This window comes from Phocoena sinus, chromosome 13, assembly GCF_008692025.1.
Source record: "Phocoena sinus isolate mPhoSin1 chromosome 13, mPhoSin1.pri, whole genome shotgun sequence".
NCBI lineage: Eukaryota > Metazoa > Chordata > Mammalia > Artiodactyla > Phocoenidae > Phocoena > Phocoena sinus.
In genome coordinates this window covers 83,577,274-83,595,675 of record NC_045775.1, presented here as the reverse complement: position 1 = coordinate 83,595,675, position 18,402 = coordinate 83,577,274, and the positions used below count along the sequence as shown (strand labels likewise).

The following is an 18,402-nucleotide window of genomic DNA, read 5'->3' as shown; positions in this document are numbered from 1 at the left end:
ATCAGAATTGGGAGCAAGATGGGTCGTTAACATGTTCAACTGGCTCAGAAACAGGCCTCTGGAATCCCTGTGTCCACCAGCAGTCGTCATTGGGGGTGTGCAGTTGCAATCCGTCCTGACCAGAGCCTTCCCTTTTTCCCGCTCAGCTCCTCCACACTCTAAGTTACCAGGGCCTTTACGTAACTTTACAGGCTTGTCCAGTGCACTCTGTGAGGCAGGAATTGTAGAGAAGACTGAGCCCTGCAAGAGGCAAAGGAGAGCTGCAGGGAGGCGGGGACATGACACCTTCTGGAGGTGTCAACACCCCTCACCTTCTGCAGAAGCTCTGAGCCCGTGTCGTCCAGTCCAGCAGCCACTGACCACACGTGGCTACTGAGCCCTTGAAATGTGTATGTTGTCACCTTGAAATGCTATGTTGGCTTAAATATATTGACTATATTGTAATTTTACCTGTTTTTACTTTTTTTGAATGTGACTATTAGAACATTTTAGTGACCTGTTAGGCTTGCTTTATACTCCTCTGAGACAGTTTGAATGATGGCTGTTCATGCTTTAGCACAAGCAATTGGGAGTGACCTTGAAAAGGGACACACTAAATATTTACTACCATCCAGTGGCATACCAGTTACTTATTGATGCCAACAAATTACCCCCAAACTTAGTGGCATTTGTTATCTCATGGTTTCTGTAGGTCAGGAATCTGAGCATGGCTTAGCTGGGTCTCCCGGCTAAGGGTCTCTGGAGAGGCTGCCATCAAGGTGTCAGCCGGGGCTGCAGTCACTTCAAAGCCTGACTAGGGAAAGATCCATTTCCAAGCTCACATCGCGTGATTCTTGGCCAGACTCAGTTCCTTCCAGTGGTTGGGCTGAGAGCCTCATTCCCTCCTTGGCCGTTGACCAGAGGTCCCCTAAGCTCCCGGCCATGGGGATTTCTCCATACGGCAGCTCCCAACGTGGCAGCTTTCATCATCCGAGCAAACCAGCCAGAGAGCCAAAGGGTATGCATGCCAGCAGGTGGACATCACCCAATCTCACGAGTGACACCCCATCACTTTGCCCTGTTCTGTTCCCTAGAAGGAGGTCACTAGGTCCAGCCACACTCAGGGTGGGGAGGACACAGTACCAGGAGGCTGGGGTCGTTGGGAGTGTCTTAGAGCTGCCTGCTGCAGCTAGATAACAAAGGTCCCGTTAACCTTACACCCGTCCACCAGTGCCATGTACTGACAGTAAGGGGTCCAAAGTGCTGTGTTCCCATTTGCTGGTTAATGCATTAAAGAAACTCGGAAATCATCTATAAGAAACTACAGACAGTGGTGACTTTGGGGGAAAGAGTGGGAAGTGAGCAGGTAGAGACAGGAGGGGAGGTAGACATTTCCCTGGATTTTTTCTTTGTGGGGGGGGATGGCATTGGAACCCTGTGTGTGTATCACTTTTCCAAAAGAAAAGAACATCGTGGGAGTGCAGGATATAACCTACCTCCATCCCCAGGCATGCCATGCTCGGGGGTCACCTTCCCCGACTCCATCTGACTTCTTTAGGAGTCTGAAGCCAGCACAGGTCCTTCCTCCTCCAGTGCTCTGCTCGAGGGCCCATCCCACCGTATAACAATCGCTGGATTACTTGTCTCTGTCCCCTGATAACCCGGTGCTCTGAGGGCAGGCACAGAGCCTTTGGAACTTGTATTCAGTGAGTCAGGCTCAGTTGGTTGAATGAACGAGCTCTTTTCCTTAGCAGATTTGGGGGTGAGAGGAGGGGGTCCCTGGTCCTCTCTGGGGTCCTACCCTGTGGGCCAGGGCAAACTGGGAGAGATCTGGGGAGGAGTACACATCCTCAGGGCCCCAGGCCCCCCACCCATCCACCCAGACCACAGGCCCCAATATGCCCTCAGAGGTGGCTCAAGGGGCCATATCACAGGCTCTCGACTTTCAGTAGCTGACTAGAGATGTGATAAACCTCTGCGGGCAGGAGGTGATGGCCTAGCCCAGCGCTTCTAAAACTGAGGCCTCTGCCCGGCAGCCTCTGCATCACCTGGGGACTTACTATAAATGCAAATTTGGGGGCCCCTTCCCACCCCTGGAGGTGGGCCCAGACACCGGTGTCTTAACAAGCCCTCAGGTGATGCTGCTTTTGCTCTAGTCTGAGAACCACTGGCCCAGCTTTGACTCCCAGGGTGCCTGTGGAGGGAGCTTCCTGCTTCCCTAGGGCTGGAGGTCAGATCAGGTGGCCTGCTAAGGCCGCTTTTCTCTGTAAACATTCTCCCACAGCACCTCCGCGTCCTACGGCAGTCCACCTGCCCCAGAGGACTGATCTGATGAGGAACTTCCCTTGGCCGCTAGCGTCCCGTTTTCAGTTACTTGGAAGAATATTTTGTGACTTCATGCTTTTCTAAATGTGCCTTCGTGGTGGAGCTCGGGGACACATTGTTCCTTAGAAAGAATGAAGGATCCTGCGGACACAGAGCGTTTGCGAGGATGTATAGTTCTGGTGCCGGGTGGACCAGAGCCTAGAGGACTTGACGAAGGCTCCTTGGGGGCTCGGCAGATGGCTCTGTTGCTCTGCTCATCATTTAGCATATGTGTCATCTGATTTTATTTGCAGTTGCTGTTAGGAGAAAAGAAAAAGATGAATCTAGTTTTTTTACCCAAAAGCTGTTGGATGTGTGTTTGGGGTCACATTTCACTGTACTAAGGAAGCGTCTAGAAAATACCTAGAGACAATTGATTAGTTTGTAACAGAGGAAAGAACACTTCCCTGGTCTCAAGCCCAGTTGGGGAACTGGCACCATCTCCCAGTCCAGTCCTTGTGGCCACCTGGTGCAGGAGCTCTGGGGTTCAGTCTGATTATTGCCTTTGTTCCTGGTCCAGGAGAAGCTGCTCTGGTATTATAGAGTCACAGGCTGTTGCCTGAGGGCGAGGCTCTGTCCTACACACCATATCACATGCGCAATGTTTCCAGAAGTAGTCAAACATTCTATGTAGCACTCTACCATCTAAAAGCACTGCCATGTCCATTTCCTATTGAATTTTTAGAACAGCGATGGGAAATGTCTTACCTGACATACGAGGAAGTAAGTGCTCAAAGAAGTAACCGGACTTCACCCCAGGCTCCTGACTCCAGTGTGGATCCTGACTCAGATTCCAACCTGTCAGTTTTACTTTTATGAGTCGTATCAGCTCAGATCCAGGGAACCCTCTAAATCTCCAACAATCTAACTGGACTTTCCACGCATTGGTAAAGGCAGAGAGTCAGAATTCAGAGCCACAAGGGGCTGTAGAGGTCATTTTATCCCAGCTTCGTTTTAGAGATGTGGAAATAATATCCAGAGTGAGTGCACACTTTGCCCAAGTTTACAGAGCTGGTTACGGACAGAACTCAGACTCAATGCTGGCCAGCCTCATTCCACCACTCCACACTCTAGTACCACAGACTGTGTCCTTTTATTAGTGTTGATTTTTACCTTCCTTTGATTTCCATTTATTCTGTATTAATATACTAGATATGGGACTATCTGGAAAGGCGGTTGCTTGACTGAGATTTTGAAGACACACGTTCATCCCGTATCTCACCAGGGTTTGACAGGTCTCCTGAATGAGGTTGGCTTTTGCGAGGGTCTGAAGTAGCAAGAAAATGAGATGACACAGGCCTGTGTCAAGGTCGCAGGTGGACTTATCATATAAGCGGAAGAAAAGGACCATTGGAACCTATTGTTCTTAAACAGAAGAGGTACAGGACACCTTCGCCCCAGGTTGAACATGGCAGAATCAGAAGATCATTTGTGATTTCATTGACAGCTAGAACCAATCCTAGGAAGAGGGGGTCCAGGAAGAAGATGTGTGTGAACAGAAACCATCTCCCTATGCTCCACATTGCCTCAAAAGATGTAGGTAGGAAACCCAGGTAGGAAAGCATCAGAGCTGGAAACTCTCAGGTCATCTAGACCACCCTTTGTCTCGTTCCTGATTTCTACGTTGGCTTCCAGACTAAGTTCTTTCATTTGTGCCTTGGATGCGCTACATCATCAACCCCAGGCTGAGCCTGTCCTAGCCGTCCTGGTTCCCAGTTAACTGGGGAATGGCACGAGCTAAATTCTTCTGAACGAATGTGGAGAGGAAGGTGGTCAAGTGTTTTTGAAAATAAGCCCAGGCAGATGGTAGTGCTGACCCTGACAGAGCAGTGGACTTCAAAAACAGTGAAATGAGTTTTATAACTTCTCCTCCTGTGTTCCAAGCAGTGGAGAGGATGGATTGGATTCCTTCAGAGAGGTGGACTTGCATAACAGATAGGTTTATCATGCACAGCTAATTGTTAGAATAGATATTTGCGTATATGAATATGGTTTTTTTTTAGTAGTACTATCATTTAATCATTGGGTTGTTGTGAGGTTTCAATGAGATGCACTATAGAAAATGTCTTTTTTTTTAACGTCTTTATTGGAGTATAATTGCTTTACATTGTTGTGTTAGTTTCTGCTGTATAACAAAGTGAATCAGCTATACGTATACTTATATCCCCATATCCCCTCCCTCTTGCGTCTCCCTCCCACCCTCCCTATCCCACCCCTCTAGGTGGGCACAAAGCACCGAGCTGATTTCCCTGTGCTATGCGGCTGCTTCCCACGAGCTATCTGTTTTACATTTGGTAGTGTATACACGTCGATACCACTCTCACTTTGTCCCAGCTTACCCTTCCTCCTCCCCGTGTCCTTAAGTCCATTCTCTACGTCTGCGTCTTTATTCCTGTCCTGCCCCTACGTTCTTCAGAACCTTTTTTTTTTTTTTTTTAGATTCCATATATATGTGTTAGCATACGGTGTTTGTTTTCCTCTTCCTGACTTACTTCACTCTGTATGACAGACTCTAGGTCCATCCATCTCCGTACAAATAACTCAATTTCATTTCTTTTTATGGCAGAGTAATATTCCATTGTATGTATGTGCCACGTCTTCTTTATCCATTTTGCATATAGGAATATGTTTAATGGGGATTCATAAACATTTGCCTTTGGCTTTAAATCTCAAATAGGTGGAGATCATAGAAGCACCGGCTATAGAAACAAATCTGCAAACCAAACAGCCCATATAAAAGTCAGGTTTTCAAGAAGCCATTAAGACATAGCAAAATGAAATGAACTTAGAAGAACTAAAGGATTCAGATCTGATAAGGGCCCCAAATGACAAGTAATTCCAGGAAAACCCTATTAATTAAAAACGGCTGCTCTGTGAAATGACTGCCATTATATTTGAAGGTAGTTAATGTGCCCGTTTGCAATACCTGTGTAAGATACAGATGAGCCCTAGAAGCAGTTGGCCATCTGTTATGGGTAGGCTACTATTTCTGCTTCCTGAGAAATTGTGGACCTCAAAAATATAAGCACCAGGGACTTCCCTGGTGGTACAGTGGTTACGAATCTGCCTGCCAATGCAGGGGACATGGGTTCGAGCCCTGGTCCGGGAAGATCCCATATGCTGCAGTGTAACTAAGCCCGTGTGCCACAACTACTGAGCCTGCGCTCTAGAGCCCACATGCCACAGCTGCTGAGCCCACATGCCACAACTACTGAAGCCCACGTGCTGAGAGCCCGTGCTCCACAACAAGAGAAACCACTGCAGTGAGAAGCCCACGCACCGCAGTGAAGAGTAGCCCCTGCTCGCCACAACTAGAGAAAGCCCATGTGCAGCAACGAAGATGCAACACAGCCAAAAATAAATAAATCTATTTTAAAAAATATATATATATATAAAAGCACTAGCTACAATGTAAAGTTGTCTACTGCTCAATTAAAAAATAGTACACACAGGGAAGCTACCATCATCAAATAGTAAAGTTGCAAGGGTTGTATTGAATTCCTCCCTTTTCTGAGGGCCTTACCTTCAGATGAGGCGACTGGGTTCCGTGAGAGTTCATTATGCCAGACCTTCAAAATTTTAAGGCACTTAAAAATGGCTAAAATGGCAATGCTGATTTGAATGTAATCTGTGAGAAGAACCAGCCCTGGGAGACAGTATGCTTTCCAAAGATAGGTGCCCACCACTGAAAGAACGCAGTAGAAAATTGAATGTGTAGGTGATTGGGAGTTTGAATGCCAATTCTACTGTTGGTGGTGAGGCAGTGTTTTCTTCATCCTTCACTTCCAGAAGCAGAGAGGTTCACCTGAGGTGGTCCTTGGCAAACCACAGATGGAAATGTTTGTACTGGGTTCCCCGATCTGAGCTCAGAGGCAAACCTCCACATACCCTTCCTCTACACAGTTCCCATGGGACCCTCTGTCCCTGCGTGAAAGCATAAGAGCCTTCAGCCCGTGGCTCAAACCTTTTGACCCTTTGTACCAGGTGTTCAGGGGGCATGTTGTAATTTTCCTGGGACAATAATTTTAAGAAACTGTTGTCTACACAGTTCACCAGTGAAAAATGGATAGAATCTGAATCACCTAATTGCATGTTTAAAAAAAAAAATCCTGCCTCGGTCCTGTCAGGGTCCCACTGTGAAGTCAGCTGTCTGGTCAGACTCCACTGTGAAGTTACCACCAGGCACTGACCGGAAGTGCTCTGGACACAGTGTGACAGCTGCTCAGGTGCTCAGGGCACGAAGTCCAGGTTTCTCTGTACCTCTGGCTGCACCTCTGCTCTCCGGCCTTCATTCGCAGAGTTTGATTTTATTATCTGTTTTATTTCAGCTGTTGTCATCAGGCTGTGGGTACTCCAGGCTCCCAGGATAGTCCCCTGTGCACTCGGGCTGGTGGCCATGTTTTCTGTCCTCTGCAGGCACGAACTCACGTCAGATCGATCAACCATGGCAGCAGTTATATCCTAAAATAGATCCCCCTCCGCAACCTCTAGAAAACGTCATCTTTTCTTCTCAACATGGCCTGAGAACAGAGCAAATGGCTTAGTTCTAAGGCACTGTTACAGAAACATCTTCTGTCCCAAACTGTTTACGCATGCAAGTTTCTTAAACGCTCCAAGGCATGGCCCTCAGAGGTAAAAGAGGAATACTAATGAAAAAGGAACATGTGTTGAATGTTGGTTCCGCACAAGATTCTGTGCTAATAAGCAAGCTGAGTGGCAGAGCCAGGATTCCTCCTAGGCAGTCTGACTCCAGAGTCTGTGCTCAGACCCCCGAGGTCTGCTGCTCCGGCAGCACCCGCCTCGAGGTAGGGTTGAATGAGGTCAGGTTGGACAGGAGCTGGGACACCTAAGAGGGTGCTGCGGGGACACGAAGGGGGAGTGGGCGCCAAGGGACATGGAAGGAGCGTGGCTGTGGGTGGGTGGGCGTCACCATCGGGAGGAAGGCCTGGTGGTGCTCAGGTGAGGGGGGTGTAGGGATGCAGAGGTGCGTCAGGGTGCCCTGCGAGTCAGTGTGATGCTGAAGCACGGGCCCTGCACTTATGTGCTGATGACCCTCCCCAGTCTCCATCCTCAACGCTTCAGAGCATCAGAGTCTTGGCCTTCCTTGCTTTTTCAAAAACAGAGTCAGGTATCCTCCATCTCTGCCCTGTGTCCTAACCAACACTTACTTTGCATTTTCTTTCACTCTTGGTTTAAAACTTTTGTTATTATTATTCTTGTTTAATTTACTTACGCCAGTGTAATTCCTTCTGAAAATAGACAGATGATGAACATGTTGTCGAGCAGGTGGGATCAGATTTGGGGGCAGTCTGCTCCGATGGTGCCATTTGTGTGTTTCGATGGAGGCAGACACAGCCTTCACCAAATGAGGACAGCTCTCAGGCTCCTAAGTGGTCCCAGCTCTTCCGTATTCTTCTCTAACTTCACATCTTCCTCAGCTCCTCCTCAGGCTCTCTAAGGAGCCACTCTGGTTTTCCCAGCATTAAAAGGGGCCAGCACTGTGCTTTGGAAGTTGAGTCACAGGGACTCCACTGTGGCCAGAATGATGTAGAAGGGCCGGGCGTGTTCTTGGGTGGCCTTGAGACTGAGTCATCTCAGCGCACGCCTGTTGGGGTCTGGGGCGCCGGGCAGTGGTGACCGTCTGTTCCAGGGATGCGGTCCCTCGTGCTGGTAGCAGCAGGCTCACAGGATTACTGTGCGATGTGAACGAGCTGTCAGTCTCGGTGTTCCCATTTTTCCAAGACATTCTGAAGTTTATTGGAGTCTAACTTCTCTCCAAGCCTCTCTTGAATACAGAATGTTTTTACATTTGATCCTTTGTTTTTGGATCTCAGACCAGAAACACAATTAATCTTTTTTTTTTTTTTTTAACATAAGAGAGGTAAATTCAGTGATAATTCCTATTCCCAAAGTGAGGTGGATCTCTGACTGCTTTTCTTCTGGAAGGGATGACAAGGGAGCTGAGTCTCACTATAGAAATGATGAAACCATGGCCCAGAGGTGTGACTCTCCCAGGATCAGGGGTGTGAAAGGCAGCCTGAGATTCAACCAGACACATGTTCATGTGTTGACACATTTAGCGTGCACCTAGAATAAACTAAACAAGTTCTACTCCCTACCTTAAAAGGAACCCCACACACGGCTTTTACTCTGCCAGCTTCATGTGGTAGCCGAGTCACAGGACGGGTGTGCGGCCAAGCTAAGATCCCTTGCTTTGGGACATTTAGGGGCATCTTGCTCTGGTTGGCCATGGCCTTCAAATCTGTCCACACTGTCGCCCATACACAGATGAAACTACTCAGGCACCCTTGACGTGACTTCCATCTAACGGGGTGTCATTAAAAACGATTGTGTGTCCTTCCCTCCCCCTTCCCATCCCCTGACGGGACCACCCACACTGTGAACACCCAGTGTTTACAGGGCAGTCCTTGAGATTAAACCGAATTGCAGTTGGCAGCTGACCCCAAAAGAGGGAGTGAGGAGTGGGGGGTAAGAAACTGTCCTGACTTCTCTGGTCCTTTTCATCAGAAACGTATTTGTGCCTTTGGGTAGGAAAATCATCATGGGGGGACTTCCCTGGTGGCGCAGTGGTTAAGAATCCGCCTGCCAATGCAGAGGACACGGGTTCAAGCCCTGGTCCGGGAAGATCCCACATGCCGCAGAGCAGCTAAGCCCACGAGCCACAACTACTGAGCCCACGTGCCACAACTACTGAAGCCCGTGCGCTTAGAGCCCGTGCTCCGCAACAAGAGAAGCCACTGCAATGAGAAGCCCGTGCACCACAACGAAGAGTAGCCCCTGCTCGCCACAACTAGAGAAAGCCCATGCGCAGCAACGAAGACCCAACGCAGCCAAAACAAAAAAACAAAAAAAAATCGTAGCTGCCCAGCCAACCAACTGGTACTGTACTCTGTGCCATCACCGTGCTGGTCAGTAGTGTCCCAGGACAAATGAAACACCGTCCTCACCTAGATTCTCCCCCAACAGCACTCTAATATAATAAATCACCAGTATCTCTTCTCTTCGAAGCCCAGGTTCAAGTTTGCGAGGTCAAGGGAAATGAGTGACGTGCCACACAGACGTAAAGGGCGGTTGAGGTGCAGCTGTGCAGTCCTTGCCAGTGTTTGGCTTGTTTGCTTCTGGTTTGAATAATAAAAGAAGGATACCACTTGCTGCTGGTAGAACAGCTGTAGCCAGGGGGGATTTGGTGTCCTAGTGGTCATGGCTTAAATGGTATACCAAGAATTGCTTTAAAATTTCACAACTGTGCTCTTTAGAACAAATACAGGAGTCGTTTTACTTTAGGAAATAGGGCGCACATTTATTTTGCAGACTCTCGGACGCTAAAGGAGGACTGGACCTTGGAGATGTCCAGCACAACCCTTCATTTTACAAAGAGGGAAATGGGGCTGGGGGCGGGGCCGTTTATTGATTTGCCCCAAACACACAGCCGTGAGAGGCAGAAGTGGGCCCACGCCCTGCCCTGGCAGATCTTTACCCCAAGTTCACCCCAAAAGTCACTGAAATTACTTATAAAAATATTCAGAGGAATGTATCTACAATAGGCCTGTAATTGGCTTTTATAGGAAACAACACATTTTAGGGGTCAGTCTTTGGACTTTGAAGGTGATTTCAGAGAGGAGAGCGAGGCCTTCGAGCACAGGGACTCAGTGGCCTCCACACTGATCCCTGGAGCCCCAGGGTCCATCCAAAGACGGACTCTTCCCCTCACTCTGGACAGAAGAGCTCTGCATTCATCTGTGTGTAGAACACACTTCTGAGTGAGACTTCTTATGAAATGAGTTCATCTGAAAACGATTATTCTACAAAGAAATAAATCAGCAATGCTGATAAGAATACAGTTTCATCATCGTCAGAAATGATGTTTGAAATTCTTTCTTTTTTTAATTTAATTTTTTTTAATATATCCTCTTTTTTTAATTTCATATTGGAGTATAGTTGATTTACAGTGTTGTGTTAGTTTCAGGTGTCCAGCAAAGTGATTCAGTTATACATACCTATATATTCTTTCTCAAATTCTTTTTTTTTTTTTTTTTCTTAACTTTTAACTCTTACGGACCCAAAAGTAAGCTTCCCCACTGCGGTTGTCATGACGCAGCTGAGGGACCCAGGGGGCTCTGGGGAGTTCCTCCCCAGAGTCTTCCCAGAAGGTTTCCTCCTATTTGGTTTTCCTCATCCAGTAGGATGTTCAGGCAGCTGTCTTTTGCAGATCTTGGATGGGGGAAGGCCCAGCAGCTGCTCTGAGAACTTGAGTTTGTGGTTTTCTAGCTCTCGGCAGGGTTCTGCCCGCTCTCTCCTTCTGCTTCCCACGAATGGTGATGGAGATGTAGCTCAGCACCCGCCACATGGAAAACACTGGACAAATAATTGTGGAATTACAACTTCACAAGGAAAAGCACCTATTTGACTCTGTTCGTTTAAAACCTCATATTCTTTTTTTTTTTTTTTTTTTTTTTGCGGTACGCGGGCCTCTCACTGCTGTGGCCTCTCCCGTTGCGGAGCACAGGCTCCGGACGCGCAGGCTCATTGGCCATGGCTCACGGGCCCAGCCGCTCCGCGGCATGTGGGATCCTCCCAGACCGGGGCACGAACCCGTGTCCCCTGCATCGGCAGGCGGACTCTCAACCACTGCGCCACCAGGGAAACCCGAAAACCTCATATTCCTGAAGCAGGTCATCACGTCCTTTGGCTGTTGTGAGGGTTTATTTTCATGATGTGGCAGTTTGTAATTTCCTAAGTGCATCAGAGGAAAAGGGCTCAAAAGGAAACATTTTTTTTTTAATTAGTAAATCTAATACGCTCATTACTGAAACATTGCTCTAATACAGGTATTTTGGTGCTAAATTCTCTTGAATTTTCTAAGTATCTGTACCTCTTTGTTCCCTCTTTCAGAATGCTAGAAGATGACCTTAAGCTAAGTAGCGATGAAGAGGAGAATGAACAGGTAAGATTTTCCTTGATGTTGCCGTTCTCTGAATGTGATATGATGATGCCAATCTGGTAGACTGTCCTGGGTATTAACTGAGTCATACAAATGCTCAATTGTGATGCTCTAGGACGCTGGGTATCCTCTGCTGATTACGAGATTCTGTGCCATTGGGCCAGTCTGTTCAAATATCTTGGCTTTAATTTCCCATAAAACTGTAATTCTGTGATCTTCATGGCATCGAAGCCAACAGCAGCTGTTTATCAGGAAGCCGCCGGGGATCAGGCTTCAATGTGAGATAGAGCTTTTGTTTTTGGAAAGGTTACTGGCTTTCTGGAGATCAAATGTGTGAGCTTCACCTCGTCAGCATGCAACAAGCATGCTTTAGCATTAAATATTGAGAAGTCTTATACAGATATTATTAACATTGAGCGGAAGCAAAGGTAGAGGTGAGCTAAAACGATGAATAAAAAATAATCGCGCTCAGAATAGCCTGTTTGTCTTAAGTGATAAATGTGCTTGAAATGTTCTCCCCTGGTGTTGATTTATCGGCTCGAGACATCAGTCAGGGGTTTATAAATACTCTTCTGATCAGTCAGTTAAGGTGATAAAATACCCAATTAACATTCATCACTCTCACTTCTGCATTTCAGGAAATGTTTGTATTTTAAAGCAAGTTTGAAAACATGAAAAGACAGATTTTCCTCCACTTCTGTTTCCTTTTTCTCATCACCTGTTTTGTATCGTGTCAAGGTGGGATAAACGTGATAGGTATAAAGACAATTCAGAGAGGTTTTCTGTGTCATTTTTACACGTGATACAAGACACGTATACTGTCCAGTTCATCTTGGAATGGTGAATTTTATACAGAGGTATCGTGGAATGCTGTGCAGGTGTTGCAGCTGTCTAGACATGCAAACGCACATAATGTACTGAGAGAGTGTGTAGAGGTGAGATCAAAGGAAATTTCCGGGAAGAGCATCTGAGCCAGATATGACTGTGAGATCACAGAAAAGCTTGCTCGCCTTGTAAGAGAAGGTGAGGCATCAAAGAAGGGACTGGGTATGAGATAGAACTCAATGCAGTTTGAAACTAGATTGGCCAGCTGAGGAAAGCCCAAGTGAAGAAAGTTTGAGCAAGGAGGGCCACTCGGGCTTTCTTAGAGATTTATTGATCTGTTTCTAGGTGTATGCAGCAGGCCCATCAGACATCCACAGCCCAGCAATCTTGGCAGATCTGGGGAATGATTTCACCCCTCATGTTGGTTCCTCGTCTTTGTGTCTACAAGCAAATGATTTCATCTCTTGTGTTTTTTTTCCCAGTGGAGGTCCAGATAGGATTGGACCTATGTTTGCTGTGGATTAAGTCACAGCAAACATGTAGAGTGTGTATACTTGATACTGGAAAAGGGATTTACAGACTGTTTCATTCAGCGAGACTTCCTTAATTTAGAAAGAATTTCCTGAATTATCTCCAGGAAATGTTTCCACTGAAAACACAATTTAAAACAATTAGTTATCAAGGATGAACTAGAAACATTCTCTAAGGCTGTGAGAACCTTTAGTTTACTCATTTTGCTTCATTAACTACTCCTTTTCAGTCTGTAGCTGTGGAAAATATTGTACTGTGAATCTACCAGTCACATCCTTCTTGCTTTCGGTCTGTACGTATGTACACCTTCCTGTCTTTTACAATGAAAGCAGCTGACAGAATGAATGACTTTCATACCCTAATCCTCCCTTGTAATTGAGACTCCGGACAGTGGTTTTGTATGTGGCAGTTTAGTGATTGCTCTAACACTGATTATATTAAGTTATCCTTTATATATCCTATATATACCCTGACCTAATCACAAAATCCTAAATCCCATGCTTTTAAAAAGCACTAATGGCATAGAATTTTTTTTCTCTTCAAGACCGAAATATGATTGCACCCCAAAAGAGCGGAGCCTGTGCATATACACAGCACACATACACGCTCTGCATTTCTCTGGCATTGAGAGATAATTAAGCACCTAACGTAAATTATTTTTTCAGATATAATCAGAGCCTGTCTCTTAACCCAAAATCTTTCAAAAATGTACTGTATATTTCCCTGCCTCAATAAATATAGTGTACTAAAATCCTTGTTCTTTTCTAACATGACACCTGGTTGTCTTTGTGACTGTCGGTCACCAGCCTGTGTAGCCACTGTGATAAAGGAACATCCACAAGAGCATCGAGTTGCTACAGCTGTTTGCTCTTCCTAAAGTAGCCTCGTACACTCATGCATTTGCATATTCCCGTCTTGATGTTCCTTTATCATTGCCTCTGTGCTCTCAAAATAAGAGACAGGCTAGTTTAGTGAGTGAGCACCAGCTCAGCAGCTCCCTGGGTTCAAGTCCCTGCTCTGCTACGCAGTGGCTCTGCAGCCTTAAACCCAGTCACTGAACTGCTCGGTGCTCTGGTGTCACCATTTGTAAAATTGGAATTAACCTTAGATCCCTGCAGCCTGCCACTTCCTCACAACTTGTGCTCACCCGCAATCTTCATGTCACCAGATCCAGTAGGCTTTTTTCTTCTATTTTAGTCAACTTACAGTGGAATACACCAGGCATAGAGGAAAGTTACACGTTACCTAAGAATACAACTTGATGAATATTCATAAACCACACTCACCCGTGTAGCCAGCACCCAGATCAAGACACAGACATGACCAGCCTCTTGGGTCTCCCACATCCCCTTCGGGGCAGCAGCCTCCAAAAGAATAGCCACTCTCCTGGCTTCTAACACCGTAGGGTAATTGCGCTTGTCTCTGAAGCACAGCTACATCAATAGGATCGTGAGCGCACGCTGCTGTGTCTGGCTTCTGTCGCTCAGCATTTTGTCTGTGAGACTCATGCATGATATTGCATGTAAGTGAAGTTTTTTCATTTCCATTGCTGGATCCCATTCCATTATGTGCATATACTGTAATTTGCTTACCTGTCCTACTGCTGACGTACACGAGGGTGTTTAGGGCTATTGGAATAGTGCTGTTACTAACATTCTTGTACAGGTCTCTGGGGAGTGTATGGGAACGTTCCTATGGGTCTGTCCCCAAGAGTAGAAGTGCTGTAGGATGTTCAATTTGAGTAGACTATCCCAAACCATTTTCCCAAAATGGTTGTACCTTCTGACACTCCCACCGGCAGTATAAGAGAATTCCCATTGCTCTACATTTTCCTCACATGCTTGTCTTTTTATATTCATGAGGAATATTGTTCCGAAGCTTTCTTTTTTTGTATTGCCTTTGTCTGGTTTTGACATTAGGACGGTGCTGGCTTATCATGTGAACTGCAAAGTGTTCCTTGCTCTTCTCTTTCTTGAAGAGATTGTATAACATTAATGTTAATTCTTCTTTAAATGTTTGTCAGAATTTTCCTGGGAAACCATGTGGGCCTGGAGACTTTTAGAAACTTACAAATTCTATTTCCTTAATAGTTAAAGGACTATTCGGATTATTTCACATTGGGTAGGTTATGGTGGTACGTGCTCTTCAAGTAATTAATCCATCATGTCATTTACGTTGTCATATTTATGTGTGTAGAGTTGTGTTCCTTCATTGTCCTTTTGATGTCTGGATCTATAGTGATAGCCCCTGTTTCATTCTTGATACAGATCTTCTTTTTTTCTTTGTCAGTCTTACTAGAGCTTTATCAATTTTATTGCTCTTTTCAAAGAACTAGCTTTTTGTTTCATTGGTAGTCTCTGTCAGTTTTTCTTTTTTCAATTTCATTGATATCTTATCTTTATTGTTCCCCTCCTCCTGTTTGCTTTGGGTTCGTTTTGTTCTTTTTTTTCTAGTTTCTTGAGGGAGCTTAGATTATTGATTTGAGATTTGTCCTCTTTTATTTTTTTTTTTTTTACTTTTGAAAATTGATTTATTTTGATTTCTTTTTTTTAAACATCGCTATTGGAGTATAATTGCTTTACAATGGTGTGTTAGTTTCTGCTTTATAACAAAGTGAATCAGCTATACATATACATATATCCCCATATCTCTTCCCTCTTGTGTCTCCCTCCCTCCCACTTTCCCTATCCCACCCCTTTAGGTGGTCACAAAGCACCGAGCTGATCTCCCTGTGCTATGCGGCTGCTTCCCACTAGCTATCTGTTTTACATTTGGTAGTGTATATATGTCCATGCCACTCTCTCACTTCATCCCAGCTTACTCTTCCCCCCACCCCGTGTCCTCAAGTCCATTCTCTACGTCTGCGTCTTTATTTCTATCCTGCCCCTAGTTCTTCATGACCTTTTTTTTTTTTTACATTCCATATATATGTGTTAGCATACAGTATTTATTTTTCTCTTTCTGACTTACTTCACTCTGTATGACAGTCTCTAGGTCCATCCACCTCACTACAAATAACTCAGTTTTGTTTCTTTTTATGGCTGTGTAATATTCCATTGTATATATGTGCCACATCTTCTTTATCCATTCATCTGTCGATGGACACTTAGGTTGCTTCCATGTCCTGGCTATTGTAAATAGAGCTGCAGTGAACATTGTGGTACATGACTCTTTTTGAATTATGGTTTTCTCAGGGTATGTGCCCAGTCCTCTTTTATAATATAAGCATTTAGTGCTGTACATTTCACTCTCATCACTGCTGTAGCCACATCTCACAAATTTTTGTATGTTGTATTTTCATTGCCATTCAGTTCAGTGAGACGTCATCCTCTTTGATGCTTTTAGAAGTGTGTTGTTTTATTTCCAAGTGTTTGGAGATTCCCTGTGATCTTACTTGTATTGATTTCTAGTTTGGTTCCATTGTGGTCTAAGTACACATCCTGTATGATTTCAATTTTTATAGATGCATTGAGTATTTTTTATGGCCCAAGATATGATCTATGTTGGTATATGTTTTATGTGTATTCTGCTGATGGTGGGTGGAGTGTTCTATAAATGTCAGTTAGAACCTGTTGGTTGATGTTGCTGTTGAGATATTCTACATCCTTGCTGACTTTCTGTCTAGTTGCTCTATCGATTGTTGGGAGAGGAGTGTTGAAGTCTCCAACTGTAATTGTGGTTTTGTCTATTTGTCCTTTCCATTCTATCAGTTTTTGCTTCACATATTTTACAGCTGTAAACTGTAAACACATTTGGGATTACTACATCCCAAATGTGCACACACATTTGGGATTGCTACATCTTCTTGGTGGATTGACCTTTTATAATTACGTATGTTCCACTGTGGTAATCTTCTTTGCCCTGAAGTCTACCTTATCCTATATCAGTGTAGCCACTGTTAGTTTCTTTTGATTAATGTTTGCATAATATAACTTTTTCCATTCTTTTACTTTCAACCTACCTGTATTTGAAGTGAGTTTCTTACAGACAGCATATCCACTTTGCCAATTTCTGTCTTTTAATTGATGTATTTGGACCATTTACATTTAGTGTAATTATTAGTTGATAATTAAAGTGATTAACTAATATTAATTAATGTAATGTAATGTTACATTAGTGATAATTAATTATGTTAGGGCTTAAGTCTACCACTTTATTTTTCGTCTTCTGTTTGTTCTCTTTGTTTTTTCAATTTTCTGTTTTCTCTGTCCTGAATTCCTGTAGCTTCCTGGAACATTTTGTAGAATTTCATTTCTGTTTATCTATAGTATTTTTGAGTGTATCTCTTTGTATAGCTTTTTTAGTGGTATTTCTGGGTATTACATTATATATACATAACTCACAGCAGTTCACTGGTGATGGCATTTTATGAGTTTTCTCCCTGGGTATCCTGTAACTACCTCCATCACAGAATTGATAATATGAGATTTAGTTATCTGTCTTCCTGATTTCTTGAGTGAGCGACCTGAATCTGATGCTGTGTCTTATTCATCTTTACTTCCCTATTGCGTACCATGCTGACTGGCATCTAACAGAGAAGCCTCATCTTCCTGTAACCAGATGCACACAACTACCTTTGTCTTCACTCATTGTCTCCCTTCCCCCCTATTATAAGAGGACACTGCCTTCCTCTTATCAAAAGTTTGTCCCATTTCCTCTCAGTTACTTGGGGACTTACTCCTTTGACTCTTTTCTGCCCCTCCTCTCCACCAGAACCACTCACTGGGTCACCAGTGACCGCAGTGGGTCTGCAGAGCACATGTACCAGGCTCTTCTCAGTCCTTTGTCTCACCAGAAGAGTTACAGCATTGAAAACTGTTAATTACCCCACTTTTATTGAGTCGTCTAATACCATACCCTCCTGGTTTGTTTCTTGCCCCTCTGGCTGTGTCTTCTCAGACTCCTTTGCTGACTGCTCCTCCTGCAGCCAATCTTGAATGTTGGAATCTTTTAGCATTTCTGATTTTCCCTCTCCACGTCCTCTCTGTCTCTCTCTGGATGATCTCATAAATTCCCATGACCTTCAATTTTTTTTTAAATACATTTATTTATTTATTTTATGGCTGTGTTGGGTCTTTGTTGCTGTGCATGGGCTTCTCATTGTCGTGGCTTCTCTTGTTGTAGAGCACGGGCTTTAGGTGCGCAGGCTTCAGTAGTTGTGGCACATGGGCTCAGTAGTTGTGGCTTGTGGGCTCTAGAGCACAGGCTCAGTAGTTGTGGCACACGGACTTAGTTGCTCCGCGGCGTGTGGGATCTTCCTGGACCGGGGCTCGAACCCGTGTCCCCTGCATTGGCAGGCGGATTCTTAACCACTGCGCCACCAGGGAAGCCCCAATTTTTATATACTTACAATTTCTAAAATTATACCCTCAGCTCAGAACTCTCTTGTTAACCACAGACCTATTTGACTTTTCCAGTTGGATGTCTCACAAGCATTTCAACTCCAAGTTGTGCCAAACTGGAGTTCTGGTCTTTGCCACCCCTCTACCTATCCACACACAAATATGTTCCTCTTGTGACTGTTACCATTTCTAAACCTAGAACTACCAGGCACTCAGTTGTTTAAGTCTAGAAACATCGGGCTCATCCTTGATGACTCCCTATTCCTCACTCAAATGTTAATTTTATCTCTAATCCCTATACGTTCACAAATATTAGTCCATCCACCTCTTTCCATCCTGGCTAGTCTAAACCAGTCCAGTAGAAATCAGCATATTTCTCTTCTCCCCCCTCTATAATAC

The 18,402-nt window shown here is 44.9% G+C and overlaps 1 protein-coding gene across 10 annotated transcripts in view; it reads left to right on the top strand.

The window, feature by feature from the left end:
* Nucleotides 1-18,402, top strand: part of AFF3 (AF4/FMR2 family member 3) — a 618,492-nt gene that overhangs the window by 477,694 nt on the left and 122,396 nt on the right. For all 10 annotated transcript variants that reach the window (XR_004352729.1, XM_032652346.1, XM_032652348.1 and 7 more), the window contains one exon: nucleotides 11,257-11,308. Coding sequence is in view for 9 of the 10 variants with exons in the window: in XM_032652346.1 (XP_032508237.1) it covers nucleotides 11,257-11,308 (52 nt within the window). In the remaining variant the exon portion in view is untranslated. The remainder of the gene's footprint in view (nucleotides 1-11,256; nucleotides 11,309-18,402) is intronic.